The sequence below is a fragment of the Melanostigma gelatinosum genome (assembly GCF_949748355.1).
Source record: "Melanostigma gelatinosum genome assembly, chromosome: 9".
In the NCBI taxonomy this organism is placed as follows: Eukaryota; Metazoa; Chordata; class Actinopteri; order Perciformes; family Zoarcidae; genus Melanostigma; species Melanostigma gelatinosum.
Window position 1 is genome coordinate 4979186 of NC_136642.1, and position 20256 is coordinate 4999441.

Genomic DNA, 20256 nt, shown 5'->3' on the forward strand with positions numbered 1-20256 from the left:
TAATATTATACTGAAGTCCACAGTGATGGATATCAGCAGGCCTATATATAAATATGAGATAGTTCCCATATCTTTTGGTACAACCCCCCCGCTCTGTTTCGTCCTGCTGAAGCTTCCCTTAGGAAAGGTACTGGATCCGGTGTATAACATCGCCTGAGAACACAGCTCAGCTGAAAAGGTGTTTACAGACCCGGAAAGTGTTTCCTGAGCACATCAGGGTTAGGAAATGCGCTAGCTACCCCTCCATCTGAATAACAGTCGCGCTGGTGACATAATCGTAGCTTTCTTAGACATTAATGAAATATAATGCATGGAAAACAACATTGTGAGAGAATCGGAGGCCGAGCAGCATGTTTCTTGCAAGCTGTTATGAATGAACAGTCCCATCAGTGGCAAAGGAATCATCAGTTTCGAATGTGGCTTAATGTTGCCACTTGTCTAATTACACCACAATTACAGAAAGTCAGAGCCGTGACCCAAAGTGTGACACAATTTTTCAGAAGCAGTGTTCTTCATGACCCGATCGAAGCTCACAGACACACAGAAACAAAATCATTCCCAACGGGGCGCTTTGGCAGGTCGGCGGCATGTTGAATGGGAAGTCATTTCGTTGTTGCGCATCGTGCAAGATTTAGTTTGCCATATTGTCCTCGTAACGTGGGGTAACATAGGGTAACATAGGGGAGGGGCGAGGGGAGAGCGGGGGGGATATTTCTGCTGTGATTCAACTTTCCTCAAGAGTGACAAATGACAAGGTTTAGGGAATTTGGTGGCCAGCTGTCACATCAGTCAGAGGAGCCAGACAAGAAACGGTTATGAATGATTCATACTTCCTGGGTGTCTGCTGGACGGATGGATGGACGGAAAAACCAAAGCGACTGAGCCATGACTCCCCCTGCCACTGACCCCCCCCCCACACACACACACACACACGTCACAGTGTGTGGGTGTGTGGCAGTGCCGCACATTCTGCTCATCCATCTGGTTCACTTGTGGATTGACAGTCGGACATTTGCATTCGAAAGAAAGGGGGCAAAATGTGACCAGACTCGATTTGGATTGCCGGATTCGAACCCCGCTCTCATCTCACGTTTTGTGATTTTTCAAAGAGCCAATGTTTCACTGCCTCACGTCACAACAAATAAAACTCTTTCCACTTTGCTTTATGTGAGCGAGGAGCAGCGACATGCGTACTGTGGGCCCGTTTCCCCCTCCTGACGCCGGCTGCATTATGTAAATATGTCTGCTTGATGCAAACAACAGCTAGCTGGAGAGCTTTTAATGCATTATTCAAGGTTATACTATGAATTAACTTTCAAGTTTCGCGTCAGCAGGTTAACGTCACTTCTGGAAAGCATTAAAAGAAAAATGAGCGCGACTTGGAGCATGAATGTCATCAAATTGCTCTTGATTCTCTTCACGTTTGTTGTTGAAAAACAACTAAGAGGAAAAAAAGAGGCCGTCGACTACCAGGAACACTGTGGCCAACTTTTTCTTGGCCAAGGAGCTTTTCGACTGTCCTCACGTTGGCTGAGTTTCATAGTTTGCTTATCTCATCGGAAATAAATGTCCTTCCAATTGGTTGTTGCCACATTGCCCACGGCGTGGTTGTGTGGTTAGCGATGTAAAGTCACAGGAAAGTAAGTTCTCCCACATAAGGAAGTCTTTTAAGATTGTAAAGAAGTGGTTCATGACTAAATACTGCAGATGGTTATTTGCATTGCCACAAAAGGTTGTATATTTCAAACGAGAGCACTGCTGTCTCTCCGCCAACCGTTTATCGGGCCATTTCTGAAAACTTCTGGCAGCTGAAGAGGAAAAGTGCTCCTACAGACGGTGCCAAATTGCACTTTGGATTGTGGCCAATGTACAGCAGTAGTTCAATAATCATGCAGTAAATCGTGGGACTTCCACAGAGGCTACATCTGTACTGTCGCAATCCATATGGAGTTAAATCAATGGCGGGTTTTTTTTGTTTTCTGTCTCAACAGGCGTGGAACTGCTGGCTTTGTACAACCACCCGCCGGTGCGAGAGGGCCAGATGAAGTACTACACTGTCAAGGTGCCACTGCGGGTTCAAAACTGTGATGAGGGGGTCAAAGGCGTGGAAGCCAACTGGCTGGATCACATGACTCAGCACTTCAACAATGGAGCCTCACTGGTCGATGGATACTTCCACCTGGGCAATGGGAACGGTAAGCCAGCTGTCACTGCAGAATACAGATTTTGACCAGCTAAAGATGTGGGATGAAATGTCTCATAAAGAACAAAACTCACATGTGCTGTTTTCAGGTTACATCTCAGACACAATCAAAAGAGATTATTAGAATGAGAGGTTTGAGTTTCGGTCACTGGAATATTAAAAGAGCCTTCGCTTTTGGTCTTGGCTTCGTACATTCTCCTGAATTATTCCTCTCCAGGTTCTCTCAAAGCTTCGACAATTACAGTTAACAAAATTTCTAAAGCTGCGGCGGCCGCTCCAAGCCCAACGAGCTGCGGCCGTTTGATTCTGCGGGGAAGTGCGGCCAAATTAGACAGTTTAACTTGTGGCGGCAAATTGCAGCCAGATAATACCCACAGCCAATCAGAGTCCTGTAACTCCTGTAACGGACAGCTGTTGGTTCGTGATCGGTACGGATCCCCCCCTCGTGGTTCGGCACGCATGTGACCCGCGGATTAATTGCACAATTTAATGTCAACCCTCACAGTGTGAAATAAAGTTTCACTGACGTTATCTGCCAATATTCAGTACAATATGCGAACAGGAAATCTGTACTTATTCTTTTCTAGTCGCCGATCTCTGATCATGTTACATTGTAAACAACCAAAACGTGTTTAAATTGATAGGAGGAGGACAAAGGTTCCATTCAGTTACATGATGATGCGTTCAGGCTCCGTTTAGTGAAAATGAGTATTGGGCGAAGGTAAATTATAACGTGATCATGATGTGTGTAAAATGTAGTGTTGGTGAGAACCTTGAATAAATCCAGTTGAAGGAGATGTCTTCACAACATGAACGGATATCAGAAAGGGTTTCTCGACCTTCTCAGCAGCTTATAATAAATCATTAAAACTACTAACAAGATTTGTTTTAATCCATAAAAATAAAATATTTTATTTCCTAATTTGAATTGTGTGTTTATTAGAGAACTATATAGGGGACGATAACAAAGTGAACTTTTGATAGTTTACAGACTTCAGAGCAGTAACAACATGGATCATCAATGATCGGCAATTAGTATCAGCGGCACCAAAAACGTGATCAGGGATCTAAAAGTTATATTTGCTCCCTTTTCTTCTTTTGCGCTGACATTCTGTGATCCGATCCGTGACTCTGATCTGTGATGCGATCCGAACCGTGAGTTTTGTCATCTGTCGCACCACTACTCCTTTGACATTTTGGCCTATGTTACAAATAATTCCTTTCTGCCTGAGACACATGAAGACACCTCCCAGCAGCAGAACACGTAACTATTGCACGTTGCAACGTTGCTTGGTGTGTTTCAAGCATAAGACCGGACGAAGGTAACATCCAACACATGGCTAACATCAGAAGTTGGTCAAAGTCTTCCACAATTGCTTCACGTGTCTATTTGCAAAATGTAAGCACTCCAAACAGACAGAGTGGGTTGACCGTATTTTCAACTCCCTCAAACTTTTAAGTGTAGCGCACGTTCATGCACCACTGGCATTTTCATCGGGATGAGGGACAATTATTTCAGCTCCTGACACACCCACCGAGCACACCTTTCAGCACCATGGACAGCAGACACAAAAAAGGATGCTTTGTCTCCGAAAATCGTGGTTGTATAATTCATAGTTTATTTGAAAAGTGTATAATTAAACTAGTACACACAGAACACAGATTTTGGTTGGCTATGGTGTCCCCATAAATGATAGAAGGACGGAGTCTGTTTTCACCAGTGGAGGATGCTTTTGAAGCTCGAGTTCACGTAGCTGTCTAGTATCCTCTTTTAAACTATTTCCTGTTTGGGTTTTCCTCTTCCATCAGACCCCGGCGGCTCTGCGCTTCACTGTGACACTGGAGAAATCAGCCAGCCAGAGTAAATAACAGTCATAATTCATTAATCTGGGAAAGTGAACGCCTCAGCAACTCTGAAACATAGATAATTAACCTGATAACAAATTACTGCCTCCCTGCATATTTCATGTCCTGAGAATGGAGTAATGAAGTGTGTTATCATGAGTACATTTTTTTTTCTTCTGCTTATTAGGGTCCTCTAACATATTTTGCATTTTTCATGCGCTGATAAGATATGCGTCTCTCGAACAGTGAAATTACTGGGTGGGATTGGATGCAGATCGGCTGCGTTATGAAACAGTTTCTGCCTTCACAGACTTATAGGAGTGAACTCAGCCCACAGCTTGGGCTCAGCCACTTTAGAAAACAGACAACTTTACGTAGGTGAACGCTGTACTTTGTGGATGTCGGTCTCTTGAGAGTAGCTGGCAGTAAAACATCAAAGCGGCACCTCGTTTGCTGTTAGCAGCTAATTAAATAAAACAGCCGCGCAGCTCGGCTCTAGAATCAGCATCCTTTCCTGCCGTTTCCATGTTTAGCGACTCTTCTTTGAGACGAGTTTCTGAATTGACGATGAGGCGCGCGACACGATGCAGGAGACCATCTCGACCTCGTAAACATCAAGGACACGGGCGACAGCAAAGCAGCACTCGAAAGGACATGAACCGACAGCGAGAGACGCTCGCGGTCGGATGGGCGATCGTGGCGACGGTGCCGGCCTTGTTTTGAGCTACAGAGCAAAGCAGCGCGCTTCAGCTTTCATGTACCGGCAGATGCACGTGAAGTCTAATGAGTGCGATTGTGTGTTTTCAAAGACTGACCTCCCTGGGGCCTTTTTTTCCCTTTCATCCTGTTGGACGAATATTTGTTTTACACTATTTCTCCAAAAGAAAGATGTGTTGCAGAGCCTGCCTGCTTTATGTTGTCGATGGCAATGGTTTGTTATGAAGTCAAATTTGGCAACTTTGGAGGTGCAACAGATTTCCCATCCGCCATGACTCATCCACCCAAATACAATAAAGATATATTTCCAATGCCAACACCGTCTTACTGCGAGTCAACAGTAACACATGAAAAGTAAACCGTACATCAACACCATGATTGCGTTGTTGTTAAGCAAAGCCCATCATTCAGTAATTGATTTAAAATAAATGATGCCTAAATTCCAAAGAGTCACGTGATTTATAGTCAACTTGAAAGCACTTAAAGAGCTGCATACTTTAATCACAGAGGGTGTGAAGGGGGAATGGACAATATCCAATAAATATCAGCATGGTGATACATCAGTGTATGACACTCGTATAAAGTGGTTTATTCTCCTTTCATAAATTGTTCGCTGCTTCTGTAGAATTCCATCTCACTGATCTTTATGCTCTCATCCCGCTTAATTGGTAGAATCAGCACAATTCAGAGGATTTATTTACTATTTTGAAGACTTTTTAAACCTAAAATACATTTTTAGAGTTACAAATCCCATGAAACTGATTCAAGTTACTTCTCGTCACTACGAGGAACTTTAATTCCCTGCATGAAGACAGAAGCGGTCGTGTTTCTGGGTACCAGAGTCCCTTTAGAAAACCTCATTTTCTTGCAGCAGGGTCTGACAGTCTGCTCCTCTCAGTCCTGCTTCTAGTTGTTCCGCGCCTCCGGCAATACGGCCCGGGTCTCCAACAACGTGGTGTCGGTGTTGGCTCCCAGCGGGGTGCAGAGCTCGTTTACTTATATGGGTCACATAGAAGCATCCGTATTAAACAGACTGCTCATTACCAGCTGAAGGCCCCTCACAGTAACGTTAATGAGAAAATATGTGACTCTGAAAACACACGAGTCTGTTGTTGTGGACCTAGAGTTCATACATGACCTGCCTTTTGTTTTAGCCTGTGCATCACTGCACATGTTCCTGCAGTCCGTCTCTGAGTCTTTTCCTAAAAACTGTGTAAAAACCTTTCTATCGTCTCAGACAGTCGGCTGTGCCATGGTCCAGAGGGATGCACATTCTCACACAACAAAAACGCACCATGTTGGTCCCTGTGCTCCTTCTAAAGATGGGTTTCCATGGTGAAGCCGAATAAGAAAGCATTCGGGGGGCTTTGTTTGCATTCATGTGTGTGTATTTGTGTGCATATCGCTCAGATGGTGTAAGTCCTGTCTGGCGTGACAGGATTGTTTGCAGTGAGTGGAGACCTCGGCCGAGCCACACGGTAGGATATTACAGCAATATTGAATTTACAGAAACTCAGCTGCACGCGGGTCCCTCCACGGTCATAAGACACGCATTAAAGATTCATACAAACTGTGGCACTGCCTGCAAACACACACACACACACACACACGCAGTATGCCAGCATGCATCCACATATACCTTCAGAGACACACAAACATTTAAACACACCAAATACACATACGTTCACACCATCTCCCCGCGTTGGGAGCAGGGTGGGGGGGTGAGTTTGTTTACTGAAGAACTGACAGTAATGGTGTTGACGGGGAGTTTGAATGCGTTACTCGTATAGCTTAAGCCATCTTCCAGAGCCACAACGACGATTTGTAGCCCGGGTGTGAGACATTTAGCTATTCATATGCATGACAGTCAGCGCTCACCGGTTGCTATATTTGAGCAAAGCCAACAGGGGGAGAAAAAAAGAGGGAGAGAGAGAGAGAGAGCAAGAGAGATACAGGGAATATGGAAATACAATAAGGATTTTTTTTCCCCTATTATTCTGTAAAAAGAAATTCAGGTAAAGAGAAACCATGTGCAACAAAAGTTGACAAGAGATGGAATTAGAACTGCAGTGTCTGTGCACGTGTGTGTACACGTATGTGCACACTTGGGTTTCTGTGTGGTTGTAGTTATGTGTACACAGGTTGTATCTGCACAGCATGTGTCCTGAGTTATTCTGTGCTCATTTAGCACTGGAATGTCAACCAAGCAGTTCAGTTCACTTTTGCACGTGCTCGTCTTTTCAAAATAAACTTTCGTTTTCACAGGCAGCAACTTGGCTGGGTTTGGGCAGCAAAAGTACTTTGTTATGTTTGGGAAAAGATCGTGATCTGGTTAAAATAAGAACATTAAAATAGGCCAACGTCTCTAGACCATAACCGGACTTCCTACTTTCTAACGCCATAACCGAGGTCCAGTAGAGCGTCAGAGTTTGACACGGAGGGCCAGTGACCCAGCTGCCGTATTTGACCAGTTGGGAGTGAGAACGTGCACAACCCGGGCTAAACACGAGCACCCACCACTGTCACACACACTTGTTGAATGGAAAACTAGATCATGTTCCCAATTGCAGTGCTTGAAAGAGTGACTGTGAAGTGAAGAGGTGCCATTTATCTGTTAAGATTTTCATGAGCAGAGCGATAATCTCAATAAACGAGTACCTCAGCAGGCACAAGTCCAACAAAGCGCTTCGACAGCGTTGGCGATGATCCACAAATGTTTATGCCGCTGTTTTGTTTTTACACTGAAAGGCAGTCCTGGAGGAAACGCTCTCTCTTTATAAAATAGTCTCAAAAATATATAATAATCTTGAAGTTGTACCATGTTAGTCAGTGCGTCGTTGCCAGAGCATGTATTTCCGGGGTGGATGAGGATGAATCCTTTCTACAGGTGTGAGAAAGCTAATCCGCGGTTCTCTCTCTACCAGCTAAAGTCTGCCCGGTAACATACAGGTACCAGTCAGCTGCTAAACCTTTGGCTCCACAGGGAAGAGCCACATCCAATCCACTCCCCCCACCCCACACACACACACACACACACACGGCCTCTTTTTCTTTTCCCTCTCTCTTGATGTTCCGCTTATCCTGTTTGAAATATAGATCAGCTGTCAGCCGCCTGTCTCCAGCTCTGTGAGGCAGCGCCTGGCACACATGTTTAAATCATGTCGGCAGACGTGACCTTGGGCGGGGGGGGGGGTCACTTTGCGGCTCGGCGGCGGGCAGCTGGACTTGAACGCACAGACGGCGATGTGTGAAAGCTCGTGGACTTGCAAATGCGAATGTTGGGAACGCTTTATTCGATTGCAGTCCTTTCATATGTCTCATAGAATACGTTCACATGCTTTAACGTTCAAAAACACTTCATTTTTCTCCCCCTGTCCGTCTGGATAAACCTGCATTCACCCGTCTTTATATATAACCAATTATTATTACTACCGTCACTATTATCATCTCTGCTTCTCATACTCAGATGGAGGGCTGTGTATTCTAAGAGGAGTAACTGTAACTGTAACACTGAGGGCATTTAATTAAGGGCACAGAAAGAATCACCTCGGCCTCTCTCCCCAGCCGTCTGTTGGACAGCTGAGTCAGCAGTCTGAGCTCATCTCTGCTCACAGACACCGATCAAATGCAATGATATGTTCGTCTTTGAAAAGTGTTTGTGAGCTTGAAAAATGGAAACCAGATCAACTTTCAGTGTGGCAGTAAATCCATCTCCCAAAAATTGGTAGATTAATTGGTTATGAAGACCAATTTTACTGAGAGATGTCTTCAATTGAGCGTGCGCAGGTCCGAAATAGGTTTTCAGGCAGGGGAGGGTAATAAAAGAGCCTGTCATCCCTCCGCTCCATCTCTCCTACTGTCTTGCTCCCTCCCTCCTTCTCTCCTACTGTCTTGCTCCCTCCCTCCTTCTCTTTCTTTCCTCCCCAGCAGCCTCTATCGCCCTACTAGGGCCCAGTAATGAAATGTGGAGTGTCTCGTATTGGTGTCTGGGCCCCAGCAAACTGCATTAGTGTGTAAATGGTGTGGGAGTAATGAGAAAGCACTCAGGCCAGCCGGGAAGACTGGACCCTGGTATTGTGTCCGTGTGTGTGTGTGCGTGTGTGTGTCTGCATGTAACGTGCACGTGCATCAAACGAATAACAAGAGACGTTAGGTGGAGAGGGGTCCCGGCTCTCGGGGGCCGGAGCGCCGTTTCTGTCTCGGGTGTCCTGCGATTGTTAGCTTCCAAGAGGAGAGAAGCTTAGAAAATCTATTTGGTCGGCGGCACACAATCTCACTCGTGGCCTAAAGCGTCAATGTCTATTGACCGGCGCATAATGTCGTCTCTTCTTTTTAAACATCCCAGAAGGGGAATACCTGCTCCTTTCTCTTACACTGTCCCCCTGCATAATGTATAAGTGCACATTGCTCATACAAATGGCCCACACCACTGGCTGTGTAATAAAGGGTTGTGTGCGAATGTGGCCGAGTGATATCATTCCATTTCCTTCGGCCTGGAGGGCCGAAAACAGGAGCCGCAGAGACAAGACAGACACGCTCCATCCAGTAACTACCCTCTTCACGCCTCGATTTATTTCTTCCTTCTTCTTGTTCTCTGCAGATATGCTGCCGAAGTCGGTGGAGAGCGTCTTCATCTTCCAGGAAGCGAGCGAGGTTGAGCCGAACGCGGCAACCCAGACATACGATGCAATCGTAGTGGAGCAGTGGACCGTCATTAACGTGAGTGGAGAGATTTGTCTTTTCCTCGAAGCGTCGCGGGTTTTGTGCTCTTCTTTAAAAAGGTTGTCGGAAATAATTTCTATTTCGTTTCAATGCGCGTTTCAATGTCTTATTCAACAATATATTTAAGCCGCATTACCCGAGCTTGTTTGGAGCACAAATCCTCTTAGAAAGTCTGGACCTCCTGTGTAGAAATCAGTTGTCACTCAGATATCGTGCCCTTCCAGACCCTCTTCACAGCCAACCTCCCCCCCCCCAACCACCCCAAAGGCAAATCTGTCAAATCTCAATGTATGGGACATGTGTCGTGGTCGCTTGTCTTATCAGGAGCAAACAAGCCCTTTTCTGATTACAGTCTCTCCTCAGCACAAGTTCCAAGTTGGAAATTGATTTCTGTCTGGAGTTGAAGGGTTTGCGGCCATTTCATTGCCTTTCAGCCGTACGTGTGTGTGTGTGTGTGTGTGTTTGTGCATGCAGCTGCATGCGTTTGTGCGGATGAGTTTGGTTCTGTGTGTCTCTGTGTGTTTGCCGATGCTATCACTGTAATTGAATTTCGACCTTTTTTTTTGTGGCCCGTGGCTGTCCAAGTGTGAAAGGAGACTTTTGTCCCCTAAAAATGTGGCTCTGTGATTGTCCAGCCCAGCGCTGATGGCCTCATGTGCCAATAAAAATAAATAAAGAAAAGGCTCCTGCAGTCGTCTTGGTGGCAGCAGTAAAGCCTTGCCTCCTCCCAGATGAACGGTAATACTGTTACAGCTTAATGGATGTCAAGGCTTCCTCAGAAATGTCAACAGTGAACGACGCCGAACCCACAGCCAGTGTTCCAGGAGATCCAATCAACTCTTCCACTGGGACTTTATCAAAAAAAACTGCTTCACCAGAGCAATCTGTCACGGGAGTTCACAGATAGGACCCAAACGCAAGACCACAGGAGACAGAAGTGAATGTTAAACAGGTTTTATTTATAGACAGGTGGGTGCAGGTGTGGAGCCCGTGGTCCGACACCCGAGTGGCAGATCGACAGTGTGATGTCCCGTGGCTCGACACTGGAGAGTTGACAGATCGACGGTGTGAGTCCCGTGGCTCGACACTGGAGGGCTGGTGAGTTGACGGCGTGAAGTCCCGTGGCTCGATACTGGAGTCGACAGAGTGTAATCCGTAGACCACAACGAGAGCAGAGCGGCGGAGCGCATCCACAAAACACAAGGAGGGCAGAGCGGCGGAGTGTAATCCACAGACACAAGGAGGGCAGAGGAGCGGAGTGTAATCCACAGACACAAGGCGGGCAGAGGAACCACGGGGTTTCAGCGGGAGAAGACGGTACGACCTGACACTCCCAGACTGCAGGGCCAGAGCTTATATAGTGGCAGGATACTCATTAAGGGGCCCTGAGTCTGGTGTGTCAGGCTGCAGGAGGTGATCAGCTTGAGTGTCCTCAGCCGTGCACGATTAAGGGTGCGGCCATGGGAGGTGTCTGGAGGCAGAGGACAAACACAGAGCACATGGCACACAATAACAGACAGGGGAATCCTGGATCCTGACAGTACCCCCCCCTTAAGGCACGGATTCCAGACGTAACACAAGACCCAACACAGGGCGGGCGGAGGGGGTCCGGAGGAGGGATGTCCCCACAGCTATAAGGCCGACTAGGGTGGGCGGCGGGGGTCCGGAGGAGGGGTGACAGGATCTGACCCGCCACGGGGCCGCCGAAGAGCGTCGGCCCCCGGTGCTCCGGCGGACGGCCGGGAGGGCAGAAGGGCTCCGGACACGGGTGCTCCGGCGGACGGCCGGGAGGGCAGAAGGGCTCCGGCCACGGGTGCTCCGGCGGACGGCCGGGCGGGCGGAAGGGCTCCGGACACTGGTGCTCCGGCGGACGGCCGGGCGGGCGGAAGGGCTCCGGACACGGGTGCTCCGGCGGACGGCCGGGCGGGCGGAAGGGCTCCGGACACGGGTGCTCCGGCGGACGGCCGGGCGGGCGGAAGGGCTCTGGAGAGTAGGATGCTGGTGCCGCAGTGGCAGGTACTGGAGGTCTCTGCTGCTCCGCGACGGCAGCGGGCACTGGAGGTCGCTGCTGCTCAGAGACGGCAGCGGGCACTGGAGGTCGCTGCTGCTCAGAGACGGCAGCGGGCACTGGAGGTCGCTGCCGCTCAGAGACGGCAACTGGAGGTCGTTGCGCCTCTGGGACGGCGGCCGGGTGTGGGAGAGGCTGCGGCACGGAGGCGGCGACAGGAACTGGAGCGGACTGCGGCGCTGAGGCGGCAGGAACTGGAGCGGGCTGCGGCGCTGAGGCGGCAGGAACTGAAGCGGGCTGCGGCGTAGAGGCGGCAGCGGCAGGAACTGGCGTAGAGGTGGCAGCGGCAGGAACTGGAGCTGGCGCTGCGGCGGCAGGAACTGGAGCGGGCTGCGGCGTAGAGGCGGCCGCAACTGGAGCTGGCGCTGCGGCGGCAGGAACTGGCGTAGAGGCGGCCGCGGCAGGAACTGGAGCTGGCGCTGCGGCGGGAACTGGGACTGCGGCGGCAGGAACTGGAGCTGCGGCGGTAGGAACTGGAGCTGCGGCGGCAGGAACTGGAGCTGCGGCGGCAGGAACTGGAGCTGCGGCTGCAGGAACTGGAGCTGCGGCGGCAGGAACTGGCGCTGGCCCTGTGGCGGCAGGAACTGGAGCTGCGGCGGCAGGTACTGGAGCTGGCCCTGCGGCGGCAGGAACTGGAGCTGCGGCGGCAGGAACTGGAGCTGGCCCTGCGGCGGCAGGAACTGGAGCTGGCCCTGCGGCGGCAGGAACTGGAGCTGGCCCTGCGGCGGCAGGACCAGAGAGCGGCTCTGGCTCCGCGGCCGCGAGGTCCGGGGATAGCTGCGGCTCCGAGACCACAGCTGGGACTGGAGGTCGCTGCTGCTCCGGGACGGCAGCGGCAGGACCTGGAGGTCGCTGCTGCTCCGGGATGACAGCGGCGGGAACTGGAGGTCGCTGCTGCTCCGGGATGACAGCGGCGGGAACTGGAGGTCGCTGCTGCTCCGGGACGGCAGCGGCGGGAACTGGCGGTCGCTGCTCTGGGACGGCAGCGGCGGGAGCTGGAGGTCGCTGCTGATCTGGGACGGCAGCGGCGGGAACTGGAGGTCGCCACGGTATGGAGACAGCGGCGGCCGGGACTGGAGGTCGCCGCGGTACGGAGACGGCGGCGGCCGGGACTGGCGAAAGCTGTGCCGCAGAGGCGGTAGGAACCGGAGCTAGCTGCGGCGAAGAGGTGACAGGAACAGGAGCCGGCTGCAATGCAGTCTGACTACGGGGAGCCGGAGTCGACCGGGCCACTGAGTGTTCCGCTACCCTTGCATGGCTCAGTCTCCGGCTGAGAAGGCGCTTGACCATACACTCAGAGTTCCCCAGAGGGTCAAAAACTCTCATCAGAGCAGTCACAAAGTCCACATACCCCACAGTATTAGGCTGGTCGCTGCTCACCGTGTACATGGCCCAGTCCAAAGCCCTTCCCCGCAGTAAGCAGACCACGTAAGACACCTTGGACCTGTCTGAGGCGAAAGTCAGGGGCTGTCGGTCAAACACCCGTTGGCATAGCAACAGGAAGCCTTGACACTTCCCCAGTGTTCCATCATAGGGACTCGGAGCCGGCACGGGGGATTCCCAGACCGGCGGAGCGAGGACAGGCGGGAATAGTGCGGGTACTGGAACTGGTGGAGACTTGACTGTCCCGGCTAGTTCCTGCCCGCACCAGCCAACCCGAGAAACCTCCGCAGCGAAACGTCTCATCTTCGCCAGGGAACGTCTCGTCTCCTCCAGCAGCCTGGTAGTGCTGTACAGCGCAGCTGCTCCTGTGGTTGCTGGGTCCCCCTCAGAGACCTCAGCTTCCATGGATTGCAGGGCTTGACGCATCTCCATGAGCCTCTGCTGGTGTGCCTCCAGCTGCGTGCTATATCCGGCCAGCGTAGCTGCTCCTGTGGTTGCTGGGTCCATTATGGTCAGGTCGTTCTGTCACGGGAGTTCACAGATAGGACCCAAACGCAAGACCACAGGAGACAGAAGTGAATGTTAAACAGGTTTTATTTATAGACAGGTGGGTGCAGGTGTGGAGCCCGTGGTCCGACACCCGAGTGGCAGATCGACAGTGTGATGTCCCGTGGCTCGACACTGGAGAGTTGACAGATCGACGGTGTGAGTCCCGTGGCTCGACACTGGAGGGCTGGTGAGTTGACGGCGTGAAGTCCCGTGGCTCGATACTGGAGTCGACAGAGTGTAATCCGTAGACCACAACGAGAGCAGAGCGGCGGAGCGCATCCACAAAACACAAGGAGGGCAGAGCGGCGGAGTGTAATCCACAGACACAAGGAGGGCAGAGGAGCGGAGTGTAATCCACAGACACAAGGCGGGCAGAGGAACCACGGGGTTTCAGCGGGAGAAGACGGTACGACCTGACACTCCCAGACTGCAGGGCCAGAGCTTATATAGTGGCAGGATACTCATTAAGGGGCCCTGAGTCTGGTGTGTCAGGCTGCAGGAGGTGATCAGCTTGAGTGTCCTCAGCCGTGCACGATTAAGGGTGCGGCCATGGGAGGTGTCTGGAGGCAGAGGACAAACACAGAGCACATGGCACACAATAACAGACAGGGGAATCCTGGATCCTGACACAATCTGCACCATGCCGAATCAGATTGACAGCACACTCCTTCACAAAGGGCGATCAGGGCTTCACATCATCCCCATTCACTGTGATAACTGCCTGAAAATTGATATGCAGAGTATCCTCACAGCTCATTATTGTTTCAGTGGCGGGATAATCACAATGAAATATACGGCACAATACTGATTGCGTGTTTGTTTTTTTCTCTTCTTCTTTATATATGCCATCTTGTTTTCCCCCTTAAAGCGCTACAGTTCTATTCATCCAGAAGTCTGAAAGGCGGTTGGATGTACGGCGCTCAGAGAGGACGAGGAAGCCGTTTCACTGAGGGATCGCAATCCTTTACATTGTTGTCAAGTGGTGGTGTATCGTCTCAGGGACCGTGTCTGTTCATCACTGATGGAATAAGAAAGTTGTTTAGTATTGTTCCGTTTATAACGGAGAAGTAATCGGGGAATTTGTATGAGAGAAGGAAAAAAAAGCAGAGTTTCTAAAATGAAGTACAAGTAATTGAACTCATCTCTTGTGCCGTGCATTACTTCTTCAATGGGTTTGACAACAAGTGACCCTTCATAAGTCCCGCCCAACTGAGCAAGCTCTGAAGCCGCCTGATCCTCGGTCAACTTTCCCCTTTCCTGTTATACGTAGCTACATCTGTATGAGGTGACATTACATTGTATAAAGTCACAGATACTGTGAGGTGTGGATTTTGTCCGTCCCTGTGGACAGACGCGATGGTGTTTCCGTTAGAAAACCTCTCATTTTACTGCAGCAGGGTCTGACCGTCTGCCCCGCTCAGTCCTAGTCATGGTTCTGAATCTGAAACCCAGCAGCGCGGTGTCGGTGTCGGCTCCCAGCGGGGTGTGCAGGTCGAAGGCCTTTCATCTGATTCGGTTCCTTTGTTTTTATCTCTTTAAGGCTTTGTGCCGCGACCGTCGCCCCTAAGTAACTTATGGTGTCATTTATTTTGATATTCACCACGTCTCGCTTCCCAACGGGCAAAGTTACCCGAGTTTAGTTTATCATTGTAAATATATCCTTCCATCGCATACTGTAATCCTTCAAGAACTTCTTGGAGCTATATTGCCTTGAGACGAATCTGCAGCACCCGGCTAAACATACATATAAAATACATTCATCTTATCAGGTCATTGAGAGTTTAGTTTAATTTAGTTAGTTTAGTTCTACTCGGACAAGGTCTCAAAAATAGTTTTAAGTAGAATGATGAAAAGCCAACAAATGTGAAAACATTCTGACTTCAAAACAAATCAGAGAGAAATTAAGATTTCAGTGCAGCCCGAAGAAAAAGCGCAAAATGCATAAAATGATAAGTGACAGACATCCACATACGCCACATACGTCCAGTGTCCAGCGTAAGGCTGCATGTCTTCTGACTAAAAGTGCTTCAGAGCTGTTCGACATTTCTTTTCATGAAAAGCAAAACAACACAGATTATTGACGGATGTTCTGAATACATCCGAAGATGCAGAAGCTGCCTGAACGTGACAATGACATCAAAAGGAACCACATGGATGGTGGTGAAGTGCTCAAAATAGAGAACTCATCAGGGGTCTCTGCTGTGAAACTCCAATAAAGGAGCAGCTCCGCATCGCTCATGTCCAGTGGGAAAATCGATTCAGGAGCTGCCATGAAACTAATGTTGTGAAAGCACTCTTTCCTCTCACAGAGTTTCAAAGGAGCAACAAGCAAACAAGGCAATGCCTCCTTCAGGCCTCAGCGAGGGTTGGTCCCGATACGTTTGCTCGCAATGAGCTGCTGCGGTGAAAATCAGCTCATCCTTCAAAGATGAACTGCTTTTCACCTGCACTACCGACGTCTATCGGGTCTGATATTTCCTAGAAGCTTCTCATCCTGTCTTTTCGTACCTTCCTAATATGTTGTTTATTAAAGCACCATTATCCACTTCAACTCTGCCAGCGTTGGGTCCATTATGACAAACGTATGTCGTGCAGCGAGCAGTATTTTAAATTCTCAAGACCATAATAAAAGTTTAGAAATATAAGGGAACCGTTTATGAGATGTAGAATATCTGCATCTGACCTGATGGTGCAGCCTTAAAAAACATCTCGTCTCCGGTTGGAACATTTCACTCAGTGTAACATCATGAGCTTCAAAGACCGCTTTGACTTTACCAGACCTCGTTAGAACGCTACTCATCTCTGCTCGAGGCAAGCGGCTAGAGGCTACAGTACCCGCTGCTAGCATAACACTGCAATCAAGTTGCATTGTGGGAAGTGTAGGTGCCAGAATTTGACAAGGAAGAAGAATGTGTGGAGCAAAGGAGACAATATCTCTGGTTCTGTTGAGGTCGATTTGAGGGCGAGTGCAAGTCATTGCAAGTCTGACAGTGTTATAAGAGTGCAAAGGCAAAAAGTGTACTTTGACAACACAAGGTGACGCGATAACGGCCTTGTCTCGGAAACCTGACCCGCCGGATGGTTTGTTACACAGACCCGTCGAAGGAGGAGTCATTGGAAACCTTTTGGAAAAGGGCAAGTACTTTTATACTGTGCTTGGCAGGTGATGAGAAGAACTATCTGCCAATCAAACCTTTGCCAAGTCAGTTGGGAAACCAGCGAAAACATTCAAACAGTCCCCTCTCCATGACATCTCTGTATTTCTAGTGATGCATGTCTTTCCTTAGATCCTTAGATCCTGATGTTATTCCTCAATGCCCACAGCGTGTAATGCACATCTTTTATTTTTTTTAAAGTTTTCAGCCCAAAATAACCGAACTCAAGTTTTCTCAGACTTGATAAAGCTCCCTCAAAGCCAGAGAAGACATTAGACAACATGTTTTACAGGTTGTGGAACAGGTTGTGTACTCCCTACAACTAGTAAATTGACTTTGACATGTAATCCTGGTGCGGTGCCCCCAAGAGGAAAATCAGGGACAAAGAAGTCAAAAATCAATGTACAGGCAATGGGTCTGTAAAGCATCACCCTTAAAAGGGTCGATTTACCCCAAAAAGTGTATTTTACACTTCCACCCAGTGGTATCCATCCATGCATGAGATCTCAGTGTGCACCTCCTCAACGTAGAGAGGGTGAATGAATTTTGAGCAGCACAAATAAAAGGTCAATTCACCTCCGTTTCAAGGGGCAGCACAAATCTCCAAACCGCAGCACATGAAACAGAAAGGATCCTGAAAGGCCACTGGAGATAAATGAGAAGGTTTGTTTTTTTGTTTCTTTTTGTTTCCAACCCTTTAAAATGTTCCTTTTCAGAGCAATAAAACTGGCTTCGGTGTTTATTACACTAATTCGCAACAGCAGAGCTGTAGCTTGGTTCTACTACTGAAAAATATATATCAACAAAAACAAAACCTGCAAGAAAATGATTGCAACGCTTTATGCATAACTTAGGAAACTGGTAAGAGCAGACAGCAAGACAGATTGCTCAGTAGATCCTTTGTTACCACCAGAAAAGCAGTGTTTAGGGGTCTTATTAGTGCAGCTAGAACATAACAAATAACTGTTGTTTTATGACTTTGGTGTTCACGAAATAATTTACAGCTGAAACAACTGACTTCAGATGGATAGAGGATCTAAAGGTCGACATAATAAGAAGCTGTGTGTGCTTTACCGTCTGCATGATTGTCGGGAAGTAAAATGTTCTCTCAACCACTTCAAGCGCTGCACGGTGACGACGTTGGCAGGCTTGCTCGCTCCTTGATCTTCACAACTCGTCACCTAAATGACTGCAAGGAGAGTTTAGAGAGAGAGTGTGTGTGTGTGTGTGTGTGTGTGTGTGTGTGTGTGTGTGTGTGTGTGTGTGTGTGTGTGTGTGTGTGTCTACTCCTGCAGAAAGACAAGCTAAAAGCTGTTCAGTGGAGTTCAAATTTAGGAAATGGCAGTCCAAAGTCAAAGCAAGCGAAAGGAGCTTAGCAGCGCCGACATTGTTGTCACTCATTCCCAGAATTCACTTGCATCCGCGGCTTTAAAGAGCAGCACTTCACACTCTGAGGAAACTAAGGAAACGGGATTAGGGCCCCACATCACAGAGTCGGTGTGGCAGGGAGGACGCTTTGAAGAAATACTTTAGGACATAGACAAGGACGCCTCAGTCATACATATAGATATACATAGCGTGTGTGTTCTGTGACTCAGATAAAGATTTTACATTTACAGAATATGATAAGATGATTTTATACTGTGCAAAGCAGCAATGCCTAGTTTGGCAGAAGTTATCAGCAGTGCACCAAAGACAAAGGTCCCCTCTAATAGTCAGAGATGGTTGAGGCCCCAAAGAGGTCAAATTCATGTAAACATATACGTTTTTATAAAAAAAAGGAAATGTAAACAAATTTGTAGCAGTTCATCTTTTTAGAGGTTGGTGAACTAGACTTACATGACTGTATATAAAGTAGTAATTAGCTCCACCTTGACCAGTGACAGCAGTAGAACACTGCTTACACATCAGTAACACAATAATAATGTAATGTAATACATTGGGTGGAGTGATGAGCAGAAGTGAACAGTAAGGAGGCAGATTTGAGTCTAAATTGAGGTGAACATGACACAGAAACTGTGTCTTCATCTCTTGTTCCTCTCTTCAGCAAACTAGGTTACGGTTAGAAGAATCAGATCAGTTAAAAACAAACATCTGGTTTCTTACCAAACTTAACAAAGCAAACGGAGACGCAGGGAAGAACTCTGGGCTCCCCTGTCACCATGTGGCTCTGGGCCCTCTCTCTTTATATCATGAAATAATTAGGGCTGTCGCTTTAAAGCTGATGATTTGTCTGGTGATCTGACTCAGAGCCCACATTGCAGTCAGTTTCAAACATCAAACAGTGTCTTTCTTCCCCCTGTAAAAGAACATGATAAAAGCTTTCAGTGAGAGCAGAGGAGGAGCAGTAAACTCCACGCTCTGACTCATCTCGTTATCAGGCCGCATAGTTTGGTCTTGACTCAACGGTCGACTCATACCATGTAAAAAGTCAAAAGTTTGGATGAACTTTGGAGGAACTTAAAAAGTGCATCGGTGTAACCAAAGCATTGGACAACTTAAAAAGTTGACCTGATGATGGATATTTGAAAGAGGGATCAAAGTTTTTATAATTCTGGGCAACAAGGATGTCCACATTTCATAATAAAAAATAAAGTAAATAAAGCCATGCCAAAGCCAACATGAACAAGAAGTCCTTAACGTGCTTTAAAACATGTTGGATGCTGAACTTCCTGTTGCTGTGACAGCACTCGATCAGGATCTGAATGCCCTTTTTTTTTAAAGGTATTTGCGTCATCATTACTGGACCGTGTCTGCGGAGCTGCTGACCCCAGTTGTCTGCAAAATGACATTCAGGGCTGGTGCAAAACAGAATTATGGTTTGTTATGTCTGCCTTGCTGAGTCGGTGGAGGGAGGTTTAAAGAGAGACAATATACTGGTGTTTTTGTTGAGCCTCCAGTTGACCTGCAGCTGCCCCCTCCCCTCGCCATCGGGCTGAAAACAAACCGTCTTCGGAACCAAGTTCCCAAACACTGGATAACATCTCCATACCATCTCGGGACATGATAGACTGTAGGTTTAACATCAAAAACGTTGCGGTGAGAGGTGGGTTATTGCCTTTGCAGTTGTTGCTTTAGCTGCCGTCATCAGCTGGGAGAACTGTGACAGTGAAAGTCACTGACATATTCTGCTCTCCATGCTGAGATGCCCTTCAGCAAGGCGGTTGGATCCCGTCGCTCCAAGGTACAAATGTGTTTATCTGTGTGACGAGATGCTCTCAGCAAAAAGAAACAACCTGGAGTTAATTTAAAGTAGCTTCAACCGTGGTTGTTGAACTACAGCTCCTCTCTCCTCTCACCGTGTGGTCCTTCTTTATAGTCGCACAGATAACATCGGAGACAAAGATGGTGCCGCGATTGCTTTCTTTTTGAGGCTCGGAGGGTTGATGCTGGAGTGCTGATGCGGCGAGGCGGCCCTGCATAATAAGTCAGGGAGAGAGGGGAGCCAGACTCCGGGGACTGTGATTAACTCTCACCTACTCCAAAGAACAGCAAGCGCCATCACAGAAGAAAATTATTTCTCAATTTACTTTCCGGGCAAGGCTTTGAAAAGAGAGCCCGTTTCTGGGAGTGGTTCCAACGTAAACCTCCGGAACAAAAAATGCAGCTGCGGC

At 48.4% G+C, this 20256-nt stretch overlaps 1 protein-coding gene across 1 annotated transcript in view; it reads left to right on the forward strand.

Moving 5' to 3' along the window:
• The window catches only part of rftn1b (raftlin, lipid raft linker 1b), a 94233-nt gene that overhangs the window by 59904 nt on the left and 14073 nt on the right, over window positions 1-20256 (forward strand). Inside the window, exons 6-7 of the mRNA XM_079276022.1 lie at window positions 1992-2195; window positions 9366-9484. Coding sequence (XP_079132148.1) covers window positions 1992-2195; window positions 9366-9484 — 323 coding nt within the window. The remainder of the gene's footprint in view (window positions 1-1991; window positions 2196-9365; window positions 9485-20256) is intronic.